The following is an 18,779-nucleotide window of genomic DNA, read 5'->3' as shown; positions in this document are numbered from 1 at the left end:
ACAGTAACTATCCCTTGAGCTTAAACAGTGATGATTTTGTAGATGCACATAGGATTTGCCCTCTAGGGTTGTTACTATAAAGTCTGAAAAAATAATAGATGCTGCATTATAAAGCACTATAAATGTATACATCTGTATTTTGTCATTACATACAGTGTGTTCTTTATAAGAAATAACTTAATACTGGGCTGCAGGGCTAAAGAGGAGTAGTGGCTGAAAAATAGTTCCATCTCCCTCTCCCTGCTTTCTCTTCCCGCCTCCCTTCCCTCCTTTTCTCTCCCTCTCTTGGATCAAGGCTCCGCCTGTCTGCTGTCCTCCCGCGCTGGCTTCTTTTGCTCCACCCCTCCACGCACCCTATCCCCTTTCTGCATGACATCATCGCACATCTGTCGTCCCAACAGGGCGCTGGTGACAAGGGCCACAAAATGACTAGCCTCTCTTTATCTTTCCCTCTCCCAGTCTCGCGCTCTTTCCCTTACACTCTCTCCCTGCCCCACCCAGTTTGTAATACCAATTTATTTCAAGCAGACCACCATAGTCCCATCCCCAAGAATGCCAAGGTAACCTACCTAAATTACTATCGCCCGTAGCACTCACATCTATAGCCATGAAATGCTTTGAAAGGCTGGTCATGGCTCACATCAACACCGTCATCCCAGACACCCTGGACCCACTCCAATTCGCATACAGCCCCAACATATCCACAGATGACGCAATCTCTATGGCGCTCCACACTGCCCTCACCCACCTGGACAAAAGGAATATCTATGTAAGAATGCTGTTCATTGACTCCAGCTCAGCATTCAACATCATAGTCCCCTCCAAGCTCATCACCAAGCTCAGGACCCTTTGACTGAACACCTCCCTCTGCAACTTGATCCTGGACTTTCTGACGGGCCGCCCCCAGGCGGTGAAGGTAGGCAACAACACATCTGCCATGCTGACCATCAACACGGGGCCCCTCGGGTTTGTGTGCTTAGTCCCATCCTGTATTCCCTGTTCACCCATAACTGCGTGGCCGCGCACGACTCCAACACCATTATCAAGTTTGCTGACGACACGACGGTGGGAGGACTGATCACCGACGACGATGAGGCAGCCTATAGGGAGGAGGTCAGAGACCTGGAAGTGTGGTGCCGGACAACAACCTCTCCCTCAAGGAGCTGATCGTGGACTACAGGAAATGGAGGGGCAAGCACACCCCCATCCACATCGATGGGGCTGTAGTGGAGCGGGTTGAGAGCTTCAAATTCCTTTGTGTCCAAATAACTAAGGAATTAACATGGTCCACACACACACAGTTGGGAAGAGCGTATGTCACACATACACACACACACACACTCACCACATACGCTGTTGCTACTGTCTATTATCTATCCTGTTGCCTAGTCACTTTACCCCTACCTATATGTACATTCAATTACCTCGTACCCCTGCAAATCGACTCGGTACTGGTATTCCCTGTATATTGCCATGTTACTTTTACTCGTTATTGTTATCATGATTGTTAATCACTGTGTATTTATCCCTTGTGTCACAATTTTTTATCTTTATCTTAAACTCTACATTGTTGGAAAATGACCTGTAAGTAAGCATTTCACTGTTAGTCTACACCTGTTGTTTACAATTTAGCCAGTTGTTTGATTTAGCCAGTCTCTCTTTCTCTGCTGAGTCAAGTACTGAAAATAATCAGGCTACATACATTAGCATGTCTGCTAGTGTTTTCTCCAACATGTGCCTTGAGAAGCAGAAAATGGTTGTTAAAGTTAAAACAAATGACCCGTTCAGCTGACCCCAGAGTTGACCCATGTGATTATAAGCAAGCTCAATCAGGAAGGTCAGCACTAATGTGACATGACTCTAAAAACTTTTGCCTTGTGGGTTGAGCCATTAGAACCTGCTAAAACCTGTTAAGCAGTGCAGTGTGTGTGTGTGTGTTAAAGAGAGAGAGAGAGAGATATTGTCAGTATGTTTCAACAAAGAAACCCAACCCTGTGGACTAATGGCACTTACAGATATCTGATATGTGTTTGGTTCCCAAATCCCCTATTTTGGGAACAACAACCAGTTCATAATGGGGACCAACGATCAGTACATAACTATTTACATTTTACATTTTAGTCATTTAGCAGACGCTCTTATCCAGAGCGACTTACAGTTAGTGAATACATTTTTTTATTTTTTATACTGGCCCCCCATGGTAATCGAACCCACAACCCTGGCGTTGCAAACGCCATGCTCTATCAACTGAGCTACATCCCTGCCGGCCATTCCCTCCCCTACCCTGGACGACGCTGGGCCAATTGTGCGCCGCCCATGAGTCTCCCGGTCGCGGCCGGCTGCGACAGAGCCTGGATTCGAACCAGGATCTCTAGTGGCACAGTTAGCACTGCGATGCAGTGCCTTAGACCACTGCGCCACTGCACAAATGTAATAACATTTTACATTTTAGTCATTTATCAGACGCTCTTATCCAGAGCGACTTTAAGTTAGTGAGTGCATACATTTTCATACTGGCCCCCCGTGGGAATCGAACCCACAATAACAATTCGGTGTTATAAGGGCCAGGCCTTTACTTTTCCTGTCCTTGCTTTTGACATTTTGCCCCAAAAAGGGACAGTTTAAATAAATGTTTGCACTTTGCAGATAGTTACAGAAAAAGTGAAGAAATGTCTTAAAACTGTTATAACCACACTTTTAAAACATCCAATACTATTTTCAGGAAGTAATAATAAGCCTAGTAGCCTACACACAGTGGAAAAACACTGATTCAGCTATGAACTGGTTAGTTGTGTATCAATAATACCGATGCTCACTCTCTTGCCAAGGTGGGAATCAAAATGGCGGAACCACTGCAAGTCTCTCAGTATGGTGCGGTGGTTTGGAGGGTGTTGAACAGTATGATCTCCAGCACATTTTTCTGCTGCAAATATGGATGAGAAGAGACCCCAGGTGGACATTTAGAGCACTGCTTTCACACAGAGACAATGTGGAATATACTGAAATTCATGGGTACTACATTTATAAAATCAACAATAAAATATGAAAGTTGAAACATAAGTGAAGAAAATTACAATATGTATTGGGTAGAGGTAAGGGAGACGCAAAAGCTGGAAGTTTAGGCTATATCCTCTGAGCTCAGCCATTCTTAAGTGTATTGTCTCCCTCTATTGGTAAAAACCATAAGGGAGAAGAAATCCAAAACAGACCTTAGATCAGTTTCTGGGGGCAACTCACTTAATCCTACTCCGATATCATCATGGCACCATTTTCTTTCTCTGTCTTGAACTAAGGAATGTCTGGCACAATGCATGCTTATCCCGCATGATGTTTTACGATTCAAAGGACACTTTTGGAAACGTAGACTTTCCATTCTGATTAACTGTAATAACAGTATAGTAAATAGTTCACTTACCAATGAACTACACGTCTGTGTTAATATAAAGAGTAAATATTTTACGTTGGCCAAAAGGGGTCTTTCCTGAACGTTAAAACCCTGTAACAATTGCTTACTTGTCTCAAGATTGTTTGTTTGTGAATGCATCTAGCTCACACAAACGCTAGCATGCACTTTACACACATGTACATTGTAATATTGTTGTATGGTGGTATCATACATTTTGTATTGTAGATATGTAGTGGTGTAATAATGTTATATGATGTACTGTTTTATCTTTTGTTTTATGTGTAATGCAAGTGCCTTAATGTGTTTGGCCCTGGCAGCAGCTAATGGGGATCCTTAAAATACAAATACAAATCTGGAACAGGTTTGAAACTCAAAAGCGATATTTAAAATGCATAAATCCTAGCAATAGCTTGTATGGAAAGGGATAATTTCCATAGACATTTATGTGCAGCATATTAAACAAAATATGTTCGTTTCCTACTCCATTCATCTGCTTTCAAAAAGCTTCAAGATGCTGGAAGGAAAATAACGGAAATAGCGTTGTTTTTTTACCCCTAAACATTGCAACAATTTTCCTCTGTCAGTTTTAAGGATTTCACAGACTGTCTCAATAGTGTAAATTAGATTTAATTACAAAGCAGCCACTTGGCTTTGTCGTAAACACTACCTCATACCAACGCCCCCCCGGGTTAGTTTACTTTTCATCTCCCATACTGTGTGTGTGTGTGTGTGTGTGTGTGTGTGTGTGTGTGTGTGTGTGTGTGTGTGTGTGTGTGTAAAGTACAATCTCATTGGAGCAGAGGGGGGAATACACATTTTCTCCACAGATTCCTGACTGTTAGTTTATGCTTTTTCCTTTTACATAAATGATAAGCGGTGCCATGTGTTTGTCCAAGCATATTACTGATGAAAAATGCCTCTGCTGTTTTGTAAAGGATAACAGCCATGCCAGTTCTGTGTAATTGTTGTGTCAACATGGTGGTCACTGTATATCCGACCTCATATGGTCTTTTAGGATGTATGGATGAGTTGAGATTACTTAAATGGCTGGTTGGTCACATTATCTTTTCCTACACTGTATAGTGTCGACATCTGTTTGGGGTGAATAGAATGAAAGTCAAGTGGTACCAGAAAGAATCCCTTTATGGCACTAAACTTTTAACCCATAAAAGTCTTAGCAATTGTTCTATAATATCTACTAACCTTAACATATATGATTAATAACATGACCATCTAGCTATTTGATTCTCTATTTTAGGGCACCTGGGGTTATCAGAAACAAATGTGTAAAAGTTATTTGATGAAACTGGGGTGGATTTCCACTTTACACATGCAGGAAGTCCAGGGGTTCCCAAACTTTTACTGCACTTTACCTTAAATTGGTACTAGAATATCCAGGGGTCCCAACTTGGAAAAATGATATCCCCTAGTTAATGCTGTGTGTTCGTTCATATTTATTCAATTTTAAGTCCTGCCGGCTGTCCAGACACATAATAATGACATGAAAGCACATTCTTACAGTGTAAGAGGTCCTTAGTTCACACTAAAAGGTTGTATTATATACCCATTTGAAGAGAAAAAAGTTATTCATTTGTTTGGTAAGATTACAGATTTCGGGGGACTCCACATGGCGTCCCGACACCAAGTTTGGGAACCACTGTCCTAGTCACAAGTGGCTACACTGTAGCTCTTTAAAATCTGTCAAATGCCAAAAAGATAGATTAATATACATGGCTAACAGGAACATGGGGAGAATCTCAATTGCAAACTCCTCACATCCTCTCTCCTCGCTGCCTTCACAAAACCCATTGGATGAGAAAGCAAGAGGTGAGGTCCCTCACCTCTGACCTTCTCCTCCAATGGGTTTTGAGAAGGAGGCGAGGAGAGAGGACACGAGGAGTATGCAATTGAGATTCTCCCATGGTATCCTACCTGACTGTCACTATCCCTGTCCTTGGGTCAAGTCCTAAGAGAGGACAGAGGAGGCCATCTTGTACCAAACAGAAGTTCTCTATCCTTTCTCTCTGGGGATGGATTCACACAAGAAGAATAAAGACAATTTACATTATTCCGTTATGCTGTGAGGTTTTCCCTGTGGTTGCAAACCAAAATGATTCAAATCCCTTCCCTTTCTCTCCCTCCCTCCCTTACTATGTAAAAATATGATAAGAAACAGATACCATTGTCCAGACCAGTCGAAACAGTGAGTGCGCTGCTTAAGTGCTGTCTTGGCTTTAGACGCAGTGGTCAAATACACTAACAAGGGATAGATCCTAAATGGCACCCTATTCGCTATATAGTGCACTACTTTTTACCAGAGCCCTATGGGCCCTGGTCAAAAGTAGTGCACTATATAGGGAATAGGGTGCCATTTGAGACGCATCCAAGGCCTTTTGGAGGATTATACAAAACTATCAGAGAGAAAGTTCCAGATACTCTGTGTGTGTCTCAAATGGTACTCTATTCCCTATTTAGTGCATGACTTTCGACGAGGGCATGGTCAAAAGTAGTGCACTAAATAGGCAATAGGGTGCCATTTGGGATGCACACTTAGTCTGCTGTGTTTTATGCGGGCCCTGATCAGAAAGCCAACAATGTTATCTGTGAGATGTCCGCTGGAATCAGAAGTAGGACACGAGTTGTGTTTTACTGACAGGGGCTTTGTTGAAATGAAAGATATGAAAGCCTGGATTGAGGTGTTATCAGCTAGAGAATTCTATCTAACTCTAAGGTTCATTGGCAGAGAGGTTTTAGACAGGGTGAATCTGAGTCTTTGTGGTCACAGACTATCTGTAGCGTTATATCTAACAGTCGTGACCAAGAGGTTGGCAACAGCACACATTTTTGTTGTAGCCACGGACAAAAACACCTGATTCAACTAATTGAGGGCTTGATGATAAGTTGCCAAGTTGAGTCAGGTGTGCTTGCCCGGGGCTACAACAAAAATGTGTGCTGTTGGGGTACTAGAGGAGTGGGGAAACACTGGTGTAGTGGTTTTCCTTGCCTGGCTCTTAATTAAAAAGGGTGAATCAGAGTCTGCGGTCACACAGATAGTAGTCTCAGCTTGGTGTGGCTTTTCTGATCTGATATAAATAAAGAATGTGAGATATTTTTCTTATTTTTTTCTTTTATTGATTGAAACAAAGCATGCCTTTCATTCTTGTATGACTGCTCAGTGCTCAGCTGGTCCGGTCTGTGCTAGCAGAGCAAGATGAAGAGCACAACAGTCAGAGGATGTCTTCAACACAACACTTCACATGACAAGACATCTCCGAAAAGGAGAGAGAAGAGAGAGACAACATGGGCGTACTTTGCCCTCAGCCATGAGAGAAGTATCCTTGTAAAACTGTCCATGCTTTGAAGGTTGTTTGAAACTAAACAGCACCATCCCCACCCATTGAGAGCTTTTACTCAACTAAGTTTCTAGGCAAACAAGCTATTATTTGTATGGAACATCTTTAAAGGGAAGACTGTAAATATGTATTCCTTTGTTTCTCGTTCCCATCTGATATTCTAGAGTGTTTTTTGTGGTTTTATTTGCATGTCTTGGAAGTTTTAAACGTGGTTAAAACATGGGCCTGTTTGAGAAGAATCAATCAGAGCTTAGATACAGTTTTGTCTTTATTTTACATTTACATTTTAGTCATTTAGCAGACACTCTTATCCAGAGCGATTTACAGTTTTAGTGAGTGCATACATTTTCATACTGGCCCCCCGTGGGAAACGAACCCACAACCCTGGCGTTGCAAGCGCCATGCTCTACCAACTGAGTAAATGATTCCTGCCAACATTAATACTAAGAAAAATTATTAAATAATAGCTTCATTCTGCAGTGTGATGTGTTCAAGATCACAACTATTTGACCTCCTTGAAGTTGACAGTGATGGCAATGCATTCTAACTTTCAACCACATGAGGGTATCTTCGAGATCTAAAGATCATTGAGAGAGCAAGAAAATTAATTGTATCCTCAAAGCAGTCTACATTCTTTCTATAGTTGTTATTTAGGGATTTAGTTGTTATATTGTCTGTCATCCCATGTGTGTCCTACGTGTTTCCACACCAACCAATGTTATGGTGTCTCTTTTATCGGTTGAAATGAACTGGACACCTGTCCTGCATGCCTGCGCAAGCGATTGATGGTTTTACGCGTTTTTACGCGCGCCTTTTACTGAATGGAACGTAATTAAATGAGACCTGTTGAAGACGGAATGTCCAGAAAGATCTGTAGCCTACCTAACACCATAATAACAACAATATAAATGCATAAAGCACAGATAACACTTTTAAGACAGTATTGGTCACATGGATTAATTGATTGAATGAAAAAAATGTAGTTGGGAGCTAAATAGTGGAAGTCTCGTCTCTCTACCGTTCTCCCGTTTGGTTTTAACAGGGGGGTGGGCGGTATAGCACTGTCTGTCTCCCTCCACTGTCTGTCTCCCTCTGCCAATGATAAAACAGTGTCTCTTGGGAGGCGAAAGCGGCACATCCCTGCTGTCCCGGAATCTGAAATCCACCCCATCAGTCCAGGAGGACAACCACATTCACACCACTGCCGCCAAGAGATGACCCGTCCAGTCTCCGCGACGAAAGCCAACGCTACTACCGGGGGGCTTGGAGCTGCATAGCACCAACGCTCCGCCGACTGACCCCAAGAACAAGACGCGACCACCACAAAGAAGTGAACAGAGATTTGTTTGATACGAACTCCCAGGACTACTTATCTTCTAAAGGAATTATCTAGCTAATTTCATTTTTTCCCTCACTCAAGCAAGCAACGGCCTTTGTGTTCAATGACACCATGCTCATTGTCTCGTCCCGCAGTGCGCTGCTGTCGGTCTACTATCCCCAGATCTTCCTCATCCTCACCAGCGGTAGCTACCTGTAGGTTGGCACGTGCTTTTTACCCTTCTCTTCAACAGGTGCTTGTAGAGCCATGTGATGGTGTTGTGCATTTGTAAGACCTCTTTAAATTTTGAATCTCTATTATGCACTAATTTAATTAATTTGTTGATTAGGCCATTTAGGCACGTTAAAATTATAGAGCATGTGTGGTTTATAATGCAATTTCACTATACAATGATCAACTCAAATAAGTTATTGGAACTTATATAATAGCCTATTGTAAAATACTGGGATCGATATTGGCCTTGACATTAAATTGTTGGTGCCAAACAACAAATATCTGTTCGGTTTTGTGACTGAAAATATAATATTTTATAACAAAATCTATAAGAACTTAACAAGAATAAAAACGTTTAATGAACATGTCTGTGGAAGAGCTTAATTTAAACTTAGCTGACAAAATGTATTTTCCAACTAGCCTAAAAGTGGTACAGTCAATGGAGAGGTTCACAGTAATAGCTGCTCCACCTTCCCAAAATGACAAATGAAATTAAATCAATATTTTGATGGCTTTATAAATGACTTATGTTATATTCACAGTGTTCAATAACTAAATTGATGAGATTACCTGACCAGTTGGATTTACGCATTGCAACATGACCATGTTCTCTACACCCTATATTTGTAAAGCAACATATGGAAAAGAGCAACATGTTGCTCGATGACATCCTGTGTTCTGTAGACATAAACCAGTAGAACTGTACAACTGGTTATTTTCTTGTTACATTAAAAGACCCGGGCCCTCACAGAACGAATGATTACTGCACAGATAGGTTTCATACTTGCACAGACAGACCTGACCAATACATAAAACAGCCCTAGCTGAGGTTCATGTATTTAGTTATAATGAAGGCTATAAGCCAGAGTTGGTTTGTTGTCTGTTCTTCATCGGCTAACCATTGTTTGCTTTTGTGCATTTTAAAACCTGATTCAGTGACCCGAAGTAAATCTTACACACAGTGGTCCTTTAAAATTTATGAGGGTCATGTTGCAGGTTTTGCTTGTTTATCTGAAGTCAGTATTTAAAGTGTTATTTCGTCAGTCTCAAAATATAATAAATCAAGTGTAAACCAGAAGTTATTGGCAAATAGTTTACAATAAAGATATTGGCCCTTTTCTGTGATTCGGCTCATTTTCAGGGTTATGGCAAGCCACACGAGTCACGCTCCCCATCCCTTTCTCTATTTGTAAGAAGGCGGTGGAGAGGGGTCGTTCCTAACTGGCTCAGATCTATAAGGTCACAATAAACAATCTCAGTGACCTGTGAGCTTGTCTCGGACCTGCTGTGTGTCTTAAATCAGCTGTGTGTCTTAAGTGCTCTATCTAGATTGGTAGCGAAACTACCTGTGAGCCAAACCAAAACTTGACTGATGTGAGGGAACACTGTAGCCCATGGGGAGACCTGTAGAATCTGTAGCTACAGTCCATGCCGCGTCGATTCTGCCCCGCCAACTCTATGCCGTGATGTTTAACTATCTCCCTCTCTCTCCCCTCCCCTTCTCCCTCTCTCTCCCCCCCCATAGGGCGCTGTCCTCGGTGGTAGCGTTGGGCGCTAACATCATCTGCAACAAGATCCCTGGGCTGGCCCCGAGGCAGCGCGCCCTCTGCCAGAGCCGCCCAGACGCCATCATCGTCATCGGCGAGGGTGCCCAGCTGGGCATCAACGAGTGCCAGTACCAGTTCCGCTATGGCCGCTGGAACTGCTCTGCCCTAGGCGAGAGGACCGTCTTTGGACAAGAGCTGAGAGTAGGTCAGTCTACCTGCTGCAATTAGTCTAGTCAAACGCACATCACTTGTTAGGTGGTGCTGGGCCGAAGAAAAACTTGTAGGGACAGTTTCCCGGACACAGATTAACCCTAGTCCTGGACTAAAAACTATTTTCGATGGAGTTGCCCATTGAGCTTGCTTTTTAGTCCAGGACTAGGCTTAATCTGTGTCTGGGAAATCACCCCCGTATAGATGAAGTAGGACCCGCAATGGTGTGGGTCCTACTTCATTTCTACATTCTCTAAAGTGTGGCTGCTCCACACTGAGAAGGATATAATAATGTTTTATGATGATGATGATGTAGTGATTGCATCAGAATGCCCACCAGACCAAGCATTGGCTAGAAATAGTGGAGAGGTGAACATCTGATTGTGCCAAGTTGGCAGAGTGAGCAGTCACTGTCTTTTCCTGTGACCCGATGAAAACGTATAGGTCTACTGTCAGTGACTAGTGCCTAGCTCACAGTCCAACCAACGCAGTCCAAGGTGCATGACACAAAGCGTAAGCTGGATATATACAAAATATGATCAGCCACTCTTACAGGAAAATGAAAGTTAAATTAAAGTTGTTTCTGTTGAACTTCCTTTTTCTTCCCAGTGGCTATGCTCAGGCCAGGGCACTGGTTACAGGAGAGGTTATGGTAGTCAGTTCAGGGACATACGATTTGGTGAAGGAGGGAGCAATAGCTACCATCATGGCCAATTAGGTTGTTGTAGTGAGTGTGGTGCTTCTCCTGCAATAGAAGCAAGGATGAGAGGTTCACAAACTAGACCTTCTCTTCATTAGAGTGAAGAGTGAAGCTCTATGGTTAGTGAAACTACTTCAGTGAAATCTTCCAGTGAGAGTACTATTCTTTCACCATCATGCTCCTTCAATAACCAAAGTGAATACCGTACTTTGACTCCATAATATTAGGCATACGGGAACAATTGAAACTTGAAGCCGTGATGCTAGTGTCCTGAAGGGGTTTCAAGCCTACAACAGTCAGTCCTACATGTGACCTCATTGTGTAGAAATCTGTCCTGCCTCTGGCCTTAAGTTTGGTTTGTGACATTCATTCTTACAACACCGACTGTCCTAAATACAGTAGGTCTATATTAATGATTGTGTGAAAATGAACCAGATAGTCCTTAGAAGTGCATCCTCTCCTAACTACCTATACTCATAATCAAAGTGATCTCTAAACATCGCCCTGATCTGCTTTTAGTCAGCATTCCCCTATTATTTTATTTCCCACAGCACACCAGTAGTATTGGTCTTAAATTGTCTATCAGTCAGAAATGTTTTGTTGCAGTCTCGCTGTGGTTTGGGAACTGTGTTTAATCCAACAGCTCTGGGAACAATCACTCCTCTCACAGACAGGTGGACTGCTGGATCCAGGATCCATCTAGTTCTTTTGTTTGAGGAAAGGAAATGTATCTATTCCTCTGTTCACCGTGGTGTGTTAGGATTATGGTGTGTTAGGGGGCTAATAGGGACACTCAGCTTGTCCCTCTACTGACTGTATGTGTTGGGAGAGATTGATATGACAAGAACTCTGTCGATCTACTGGGAAGTTATGGTGGGACTCACCTCTTGGGTTGTTGTTGGTAGTGATGAAATGTTGGATTGGTAATTCACAGGGCCTGGACAGGCTCATCCTATGGTCAGTTGATCCATTCGAGTTCATGCATGTGTAAAGGCATCACGGGTGTCAAGAAGTTCCTCTTCAAACACTTAATTTGATTGACCTGCAAGGACAGAGAACATATAACATAACTATTGAGTGAGACCAGAGTTTCTGTCTTGACCACTAATCAAAGTCAGCTACAGCAGTTAGAATACCAACAACAATGGAACCAAGCATGTATTACTCTACAATCAAAACACATTTTATATGCTGGGGACGACGTTTGGCAGCTCGAGGAAAACATTTACTATTCTACATTTACCAAAAGTTCTGGTTCCCTGGTTCGGACTGATAAGAGAAGACTTCAGAGTTAGTTTAAAGTTATGGATCAGGGAGCCACAGAGCTAATGGGATCTACGCGTGAGAAGCCACCCCATCGCCTTCCACTAGACGCCATACATTAATACTCAGGTTGTTGAGAATGGAAGCCAACATAGTATCTTGATTGAGGAGGGAAATGTCCTATTACAAGAACAACACAATAGTAATGTTAAATACAGTAATTCATTTCCTTTCCATGCTGTAAATGATAATGTGTTTGTTCTGAAATGGAAAGCGTGCCATTTGAAAGGATCTTACAGGTATTTATTGTTGCTCTGACGGTGTAGTTTGACAGATTGATCAATGGCATAGCAGATGTGAGAATGTATCGTGTGGTTGTGGGTCTATAACTCATGATAAGTTACCACTACCAGCTACAAAAACAATATGAGTAATGTTCACTTAAGATTTATCTAGCATCTTTAAGCAGATTTGTGTGTTTATTAACTTCTTATAAATAATTTACAAGACGTTACATTACATCCATAAACAACTTGTCTAGAGTGAAGGTAGTGAGTTCAATAACGCTACATTGTCAACTAGAGAATGACAAAAGTGTGGGCTGAAGCAGAAACCAACTAGCACACATTAAGTGCACTTATAGATAGGATAATTTACACTGAACAAAAATATAAACGTAACATGTAAAGTGTTGGTCCCATGTTTCATGAGCTGAAATAAAAGATCCCAGAAATTTTCCATACGATGAAAATATTATTTATCTCAAATGTTGTGCACAAATTTGTTTACATCCCTGTTAGTGAGCATTTAACTTCTGCCAAGATAATCCATCCACCTGACAGGTGTGGCATATCAAGAAGCTGATTAAACAGCATGATCATTACACAGGGCCACTGATGTCAACGTTGTGAACAGAGTGCCCCATGGTGGCTGTGGGGTTATGGTATGGGCAGGCATAAGCTAGGGATAACGAACACAATTGTATTTCACTGATGGCAATTTCAATGCACAGAGATACCGTGACGAGATCCTGAGGCCAATTATCGTGCCATTCATCCGCTGCCATCACCTCATGTCGCAAGGATCTATACACAATTCCTGGAAGCTGAAAATGTCCCCCATGGCCTGCATACTCACCAGACATGTCACCCATTGAGCATGTTTGGGACAACAGCCATTGAAGAGGAGTGGGACAACATTCCACAGGCCACAATCAAAAGCCTGATCAACTCTATGCGAAATAAATGTGTTGCGCTGCATAAGGCAAATGGTGGTCACACCAGATACTGATTGGTTTTCTGATTCACACCCCTACCTTTTCTTTAAGGTGTCTGTGACCAACATACACAGATCTGTATTCCCAGTCATGTGAAATCCATAGATTAGGGCCTAATGAATTGATTTCAATTGACTGATTTCCTTATATGAACTGTAACTCAGTAAAATCTTTGAAATTGTTGCATGTTGCATTTATATTTTTGTTCAGTATATATACTCTATAATACTATAGCACATACTATATCATCTATAATACTATAGTACTTATACTATAGTAATAGTATAGTACATACAGTAGTTTTTACTGTATCTGATGTACAGACACAGATACAGTAAGGCTCCTCTGGTCAACCAGCAGATGTCACTTGGGTTTTCTCAGTGGAGTCTTACACAGCCCGCCTGTTAAAAATTAGGGCTCTGATGAGAGTCAGATAAACAGAGACTATCAAATAAGGAATGGTAGGTATTTATTAGCCTGTTACAGGTTAATTACATTACATTAGTATAAGGCAAACTGCAGTCAGGTCACTCAGTAATGTAAAGTATGGCTGAATTTTGTTGTAGTGGGCCACAAGCCTTTCATTAGGCCACAACATAAAATACTGTACTGTAACATAAAAACTCATACTATGTACTGTAATGCACTACAACTCACCTAGGACTACTGCAAGGTAACTCTTTCCCCTCTCTCTCTCTCTCTCCTCCCCAGGTAGCCGAGAGGCGGCGTTCACCTATGCCATCACGGCAGCTGGCGTGGCCCATTCGGTGACAGCAGCGTGTAGTCAGGGCAACCTGAGCCAGTGTGGCTGCGACCGGGAGAAGCAGGGCTACCATGACCAGGAGGAGGGCTGGAAGTGGGGAGGCTGCTCGGCCAACATCAAGTATGGCGTGGAGTTCTCCAGACGCTTCGTGGATGCCCGAGAGATCAAGAAGAACGCCCGACGTCTGATGAACCTGCATAATAATGAGGCAGGACGAAAGGTAAAGTGACTGACACTGCTTGTCTTGTTGTCTGGGGTTTTTAACACGCCTAACCAAAATGTAGTTGTTCTGTAGTGATCTAGAATAGAAGACAATAGAATATAATAAAATATCCCAGAAATGTTCCATACGCACAAAAAGTGTATTTCTCTCCATTTTTCTGCACAGATTTGTTCATATCCCTGTTAGTGAGCGTTTCTCTTTTACCAAGATAATCCATCCGCCTGACAGGTGTGGCATATCAAGAAGCTGATTAAGAGCATTATCATTACACAGGTGCACCTTGTGCTGGGGACAATAAAAGGCCACTCTAAAATGTGCAGTTTTGTCACACAACACAATGCCACATATGTCTCAAGTTTTGAAGGAGGATACAATTGGCATGCTGACTGCAGGAATGTCCACCAGAGCTGTTGCCAGATAATTGAATGTAATTTCTCTACCATAATGTCGATTTAGAGAATTTGGCAGCACGTCCAACCGGCCTCACAACCGCAGACCACGTGTATCCACGCCAGCCCAGGACCTCCACATCCGGCTTCATCACCTGCGGGATCGTCTGAGACCAGTCAACCGGACAGCTGATGAAACTGCGTGTTTGTACAACCAAAGAATATCTGCACAAACTGTCAGAAACCATCTCAGGGAAGCTCATCTGTGTGCTCGTCTTCCTCACCAGGGTCATGACCTGACTGCAGTTCGGCGTCAAAACCAACTCGAGTGGGCAAATGCTCACCTTCGATGGCCACTGGCACGCTAGAGAAGTGTGCTCTTTACAATGAATCCCATTTGTTTCCTCTGGATTGATGTGTACGACAGAGTGTTCCAGTTCCCAGCAATATCCAGCAAATTCGCACAGCCATTGAAGAGGAGTGGGACAACGTTCCACACGCCACAATCAACAACTCTATGCGAAGGAAATGTCACACCAGATACTGACTGGTTTTCTGATCCACGCCCCTACCTTTTTTTAAAGGTATCTGTGACCAACAGATGCATATCTGTATCCCCAGTCATGTAAAATCTATAGATTAGGGCCTAATGAATTTATTTCAATTGACTGATTTCCCTATATGAACTGTAACTCAGTAAAATCTTTGAAATTGTTGCATGTTGCATTTATATTTTTGTTCAGTGTAAATATAAGTTCAGAGGAGACAGCATCGCTGTGCTAAATTATGCTATACTAGTTTAAAACAGAGGGTTTCAGAATGTGTGTGTGTGTGTGAGCGCATGCTTGTGTGCCTGCCTATGTGTGGGTGTGTGTGTGAACGCGCCCCTGTGTGTATGTGTGTGTGTGAGCGGAGGGAATGCAAGGCCGGGCAAACCGGCTGCCAAATGGAGGCCTGCCATAACCCTGCAGTCCCATTCATTGAATTACAGAGCATTAAGTCAGGATACAGGATATTATTGCAAAGTCTCTCTCTCTTCCTCTGTCGATGGCAGCACCCAAAACCAAGCTGCTGCACCACTGCACACACTGAACCAACCTAATCAAGAGCCAATTCCCCTAACTTGATAGCAGGGCAGATCAAGAGCAACAGGCTTGATACACTGATACATTCGTACATGATAGGCTAGTAGGCTACAGTACTGGCCACCCAGTAAGAAGTTTTACTTTAATTCCTATTGACAATGCATCTAATGTCAACACTGATAGATATGGCTTTGTGTTAGAAGATGCTGTATTTTGGGGGGAACATTAGGTTACATAAACATTTCAGATTTGGTCACAACTATGTAACTCAACCCTAAACTGTTATCTGTCAAATGCGTCCGCTGAATACATCTGCGAGGCATCAAAACTTAAATCGCACATTTACCTCAGTAAAACGTTATACATGTTCTGGTTACATGAGAGTTCTGGTCGTTTTTTTCTGTCCATTGTGGTCTTTAGGAAGGTAAAGTTAGTAAGAGAGTAGAGGCTTGAACCATAAGTTATTTTCCCTTTGTTTTTTTTTACATATACAGTGAGGGAAAAAAGTATTTGATCCCCTGCTGATTTTGTACGTTTGCCCACTGACAAAGACATGATCAGTCTATAATTTTAATGGTAGGTTTATTTGAACAGTGAGAGACAGAATAACAACAAAAAGATCCAGAGAAATGCATGTCAAAAATGTTATAAATTGATTTGCATTTTAATGAGGGAAATAAGTATTTGACCCCCTCTCAATCAGAAAGATTTCTGGCTCCCAGGTGTCTTTTATACAGGTAACGAGCTGAGATTAGGAGCACACTCTTAAAGGGAGCTTGTTACCTGTATAAAAGACACCTGTCCACAGAAGCAATCAATCAATCAGATTCCAAACTCTCCACCATGGCCAAGACCAAAGAGCTCTCCAAGGATGTCAGGGACAAGATTGTAGACCTACACAAGGCTGGAATGGGCTACAAGACCATCGCCAAGCAGCTTGGTGAGAAGGTGACAACAGTTGGTGCGATTATTCGCAAATGGAAGAAACACAAAATAACTGTAAATCTCCCTCGGCCTGGGGCTCCATGCAAGATCTCACCTCGTGGAGTTGCAATGATCATGAGAACGGTGAGGAATCAGCCCAAAACTACACGGGAGGATCTTGTCAATGATCTCAAGGCAGCTGGGACCATAGTCACCAAGAAAACAATTGGTAACACACTACGCCATGAAGGACTGGAATCCTGCAGCGCCCGCAAGGTCCCCCTGCTCAAGAAAGCACATATACAGGCCCTTCTGAAGTTTGCCAATGAACATCTGAATGATTCAGAGGAGAACTGGGTGAAAGTGTTGTGGTCAGATGAGACCAACATCGAGCTCTTTGCAATCAACTCAACTCGCCATGTTTGGAGGAGGAGGAATGTTGCCTATGACCCCAAGAACACCATCCCCACTGTCAAACATGGAGGTGGAAACATTATGCTTTGGGGGTGTTTTTCTGCTAAGGGGACAGGACAACTTCACCGCATCAAAGGGACGATGGACGGGGGCCATGTACCGTCAAATCTTGGGTGAGAACCTCCTTCCCTCAGCCAGGGCATTGAAAATGGGTCGTGGATGGGTATTCCAGCATGACAATGACCCAAAACACACGGCCAAGGCAACAAAGGAGTGGCACAAGAAGAAGCACATTAAGGTCCTGGAGTGGCCTAGCCAGTCTCCAGACCTTAATCCCATAGAAAATCTGTGGAGGGAGCTGAAGGTTCGAGTTGCCAAACGTCAGCCTCAAAACCTTAATGACTTGGAGAAGTTCTGCAAAGACGAGTGGGACAAAATCCCTCCTGAGATGTGTGCAAACCTGGTGGCCAACTACAAGAAACGTCTGAACTCTGTGATTGCCAACAAGGGTTTTGCCACCAAGTACTAAGTCATGTTTTGCAGAGGGGTCAAATACTTATTTCCCTCATTAAAATGCAAATCAATTTATAAAAAATTTTACATGCATTTTTCTGGATTATTTTGTTGTTATTCTGTCTCTCACTGTTCAAATACAGTGGGGAAAAAGTATTTAGTCAGCCACCAATTGTGCAAGTTCTCCACTTAAAAAGATGAGAGAGGCCTGTAATTTTCATCATAGTTACACGTCAACGATGACAGACAAAATGAGAAAAAAAAATCCAGAAAATCACATTGTAGGATTTTTGATGAATTTATTTGCAAATTATGGTGGAAAATAAGTATTTGGTCAATAACAAAAGTTTCTCAATACTTTGTTATATACCCTTTGTTGGCAATGACACAGGTCAAATTTTTTTTACTTTTGTCATGCAATAAAATGCAAATTAATTACTTAAAAATCATACAATGTGATTTTCTCGATTTTTGTTTTATATTCCATCTCTCATAGTTGAAGTGTACCTATGATAAAAATTACAGACCTCTACATGCTTTGTAAGTAGGAAAACCTGCAAAATCGGCAGTGTATCAAATACTTGTTCTCCCCACTGTATCTAACCCTCAGGTCATGTCAACCTTTTCCAAACCCTGTATCCAACCCTCTTCTCACCTTTCCCTCAGATCCTGGAGGAGCGTATGAAGCTGGAGTGTAAGTGTCACGGCGTGTCGGGATCCTGCACCACCAAGACCTGCTGGACCACCTTACCCAAGTTCCGGGAGATCGGCTATGTCCTGAAAGAGCGCTACGGCGAGGCGGTCCAAGTCGAACCGGTCCGGGCCTCGCGTCTCCGCCAACCCTCCTTCCTGCGTCTGAAGGAGGCGCGGGGCTACCAGAAACCCACAGACACCGATCTGGTCTACCTGGAGAGGTCTCCTAACTACTGCGAGGAGGACACGGCGACAGGGAGCACAGGGACGCGGGGGAGGCTGTGTAACCACACGTCACCCCATACCGACGGCTGCAATCTGATGTGTTGTGGTAGAGGCCACAACACCCACCAGTACACCCGCGTGTGGCAGTGCAACTGCAAGTTCCAATGGTGCTGTTTTGTGAAGTGTAACACGTGCAGTGAGAAGTCTGAGGTGTTCACCTGCAAATAAAGGATGGATGGATGG

At 42.8% G+C, this 18,779-nt stretch overlaps 1 protein-coding gene across 1 annotated transcript; it reads left to right on the top strand.

Annotated features, from left to right (window-relative positions):
- The first annotated feature begins 7,913 nt into the window (after positions 1–7,913).
- LOC121555060 (protein Wnt-7b-like) lies at positions 7,914–18,779 on the top strand. The gene is made up of 4 exons (XM_041868834.2): positions 7,914–8,292; positions 9,837–10,063; positions 14,019–14,290; positions 18,285–18,779. The coding sequence occupies exons 1-4, from the start codon at positions 8,210–8,212 to the stop codon at positions 18,762–18,764; spliced, it is 1,062 nt and encodes a 353-aa protein (XP_041724768.1). The 5' UTR covers positions 7,914–8,209; the 3' UTR covers positions 18,765–18,779.

This window comes from Coregonus clupeaformis, chromosome 40 (assembly GCF_020615455.1).
Source record: "Coregonus clupeaformis isolate EN_2021a chromosome 40, ASM2061545v1, whole genome shotgun sequence".
Lineage (NCBI taxonomy): Eukaryota > Metazoa > Chordata > Actinopteri > Salmoniformes > Salmonidae > Coregonus > Coregonus clupeaformis.
Note: the sequence above shows the minus strand (reverse complement) of the source record. Positions and strands in the feature narration are given on the sequence as shown.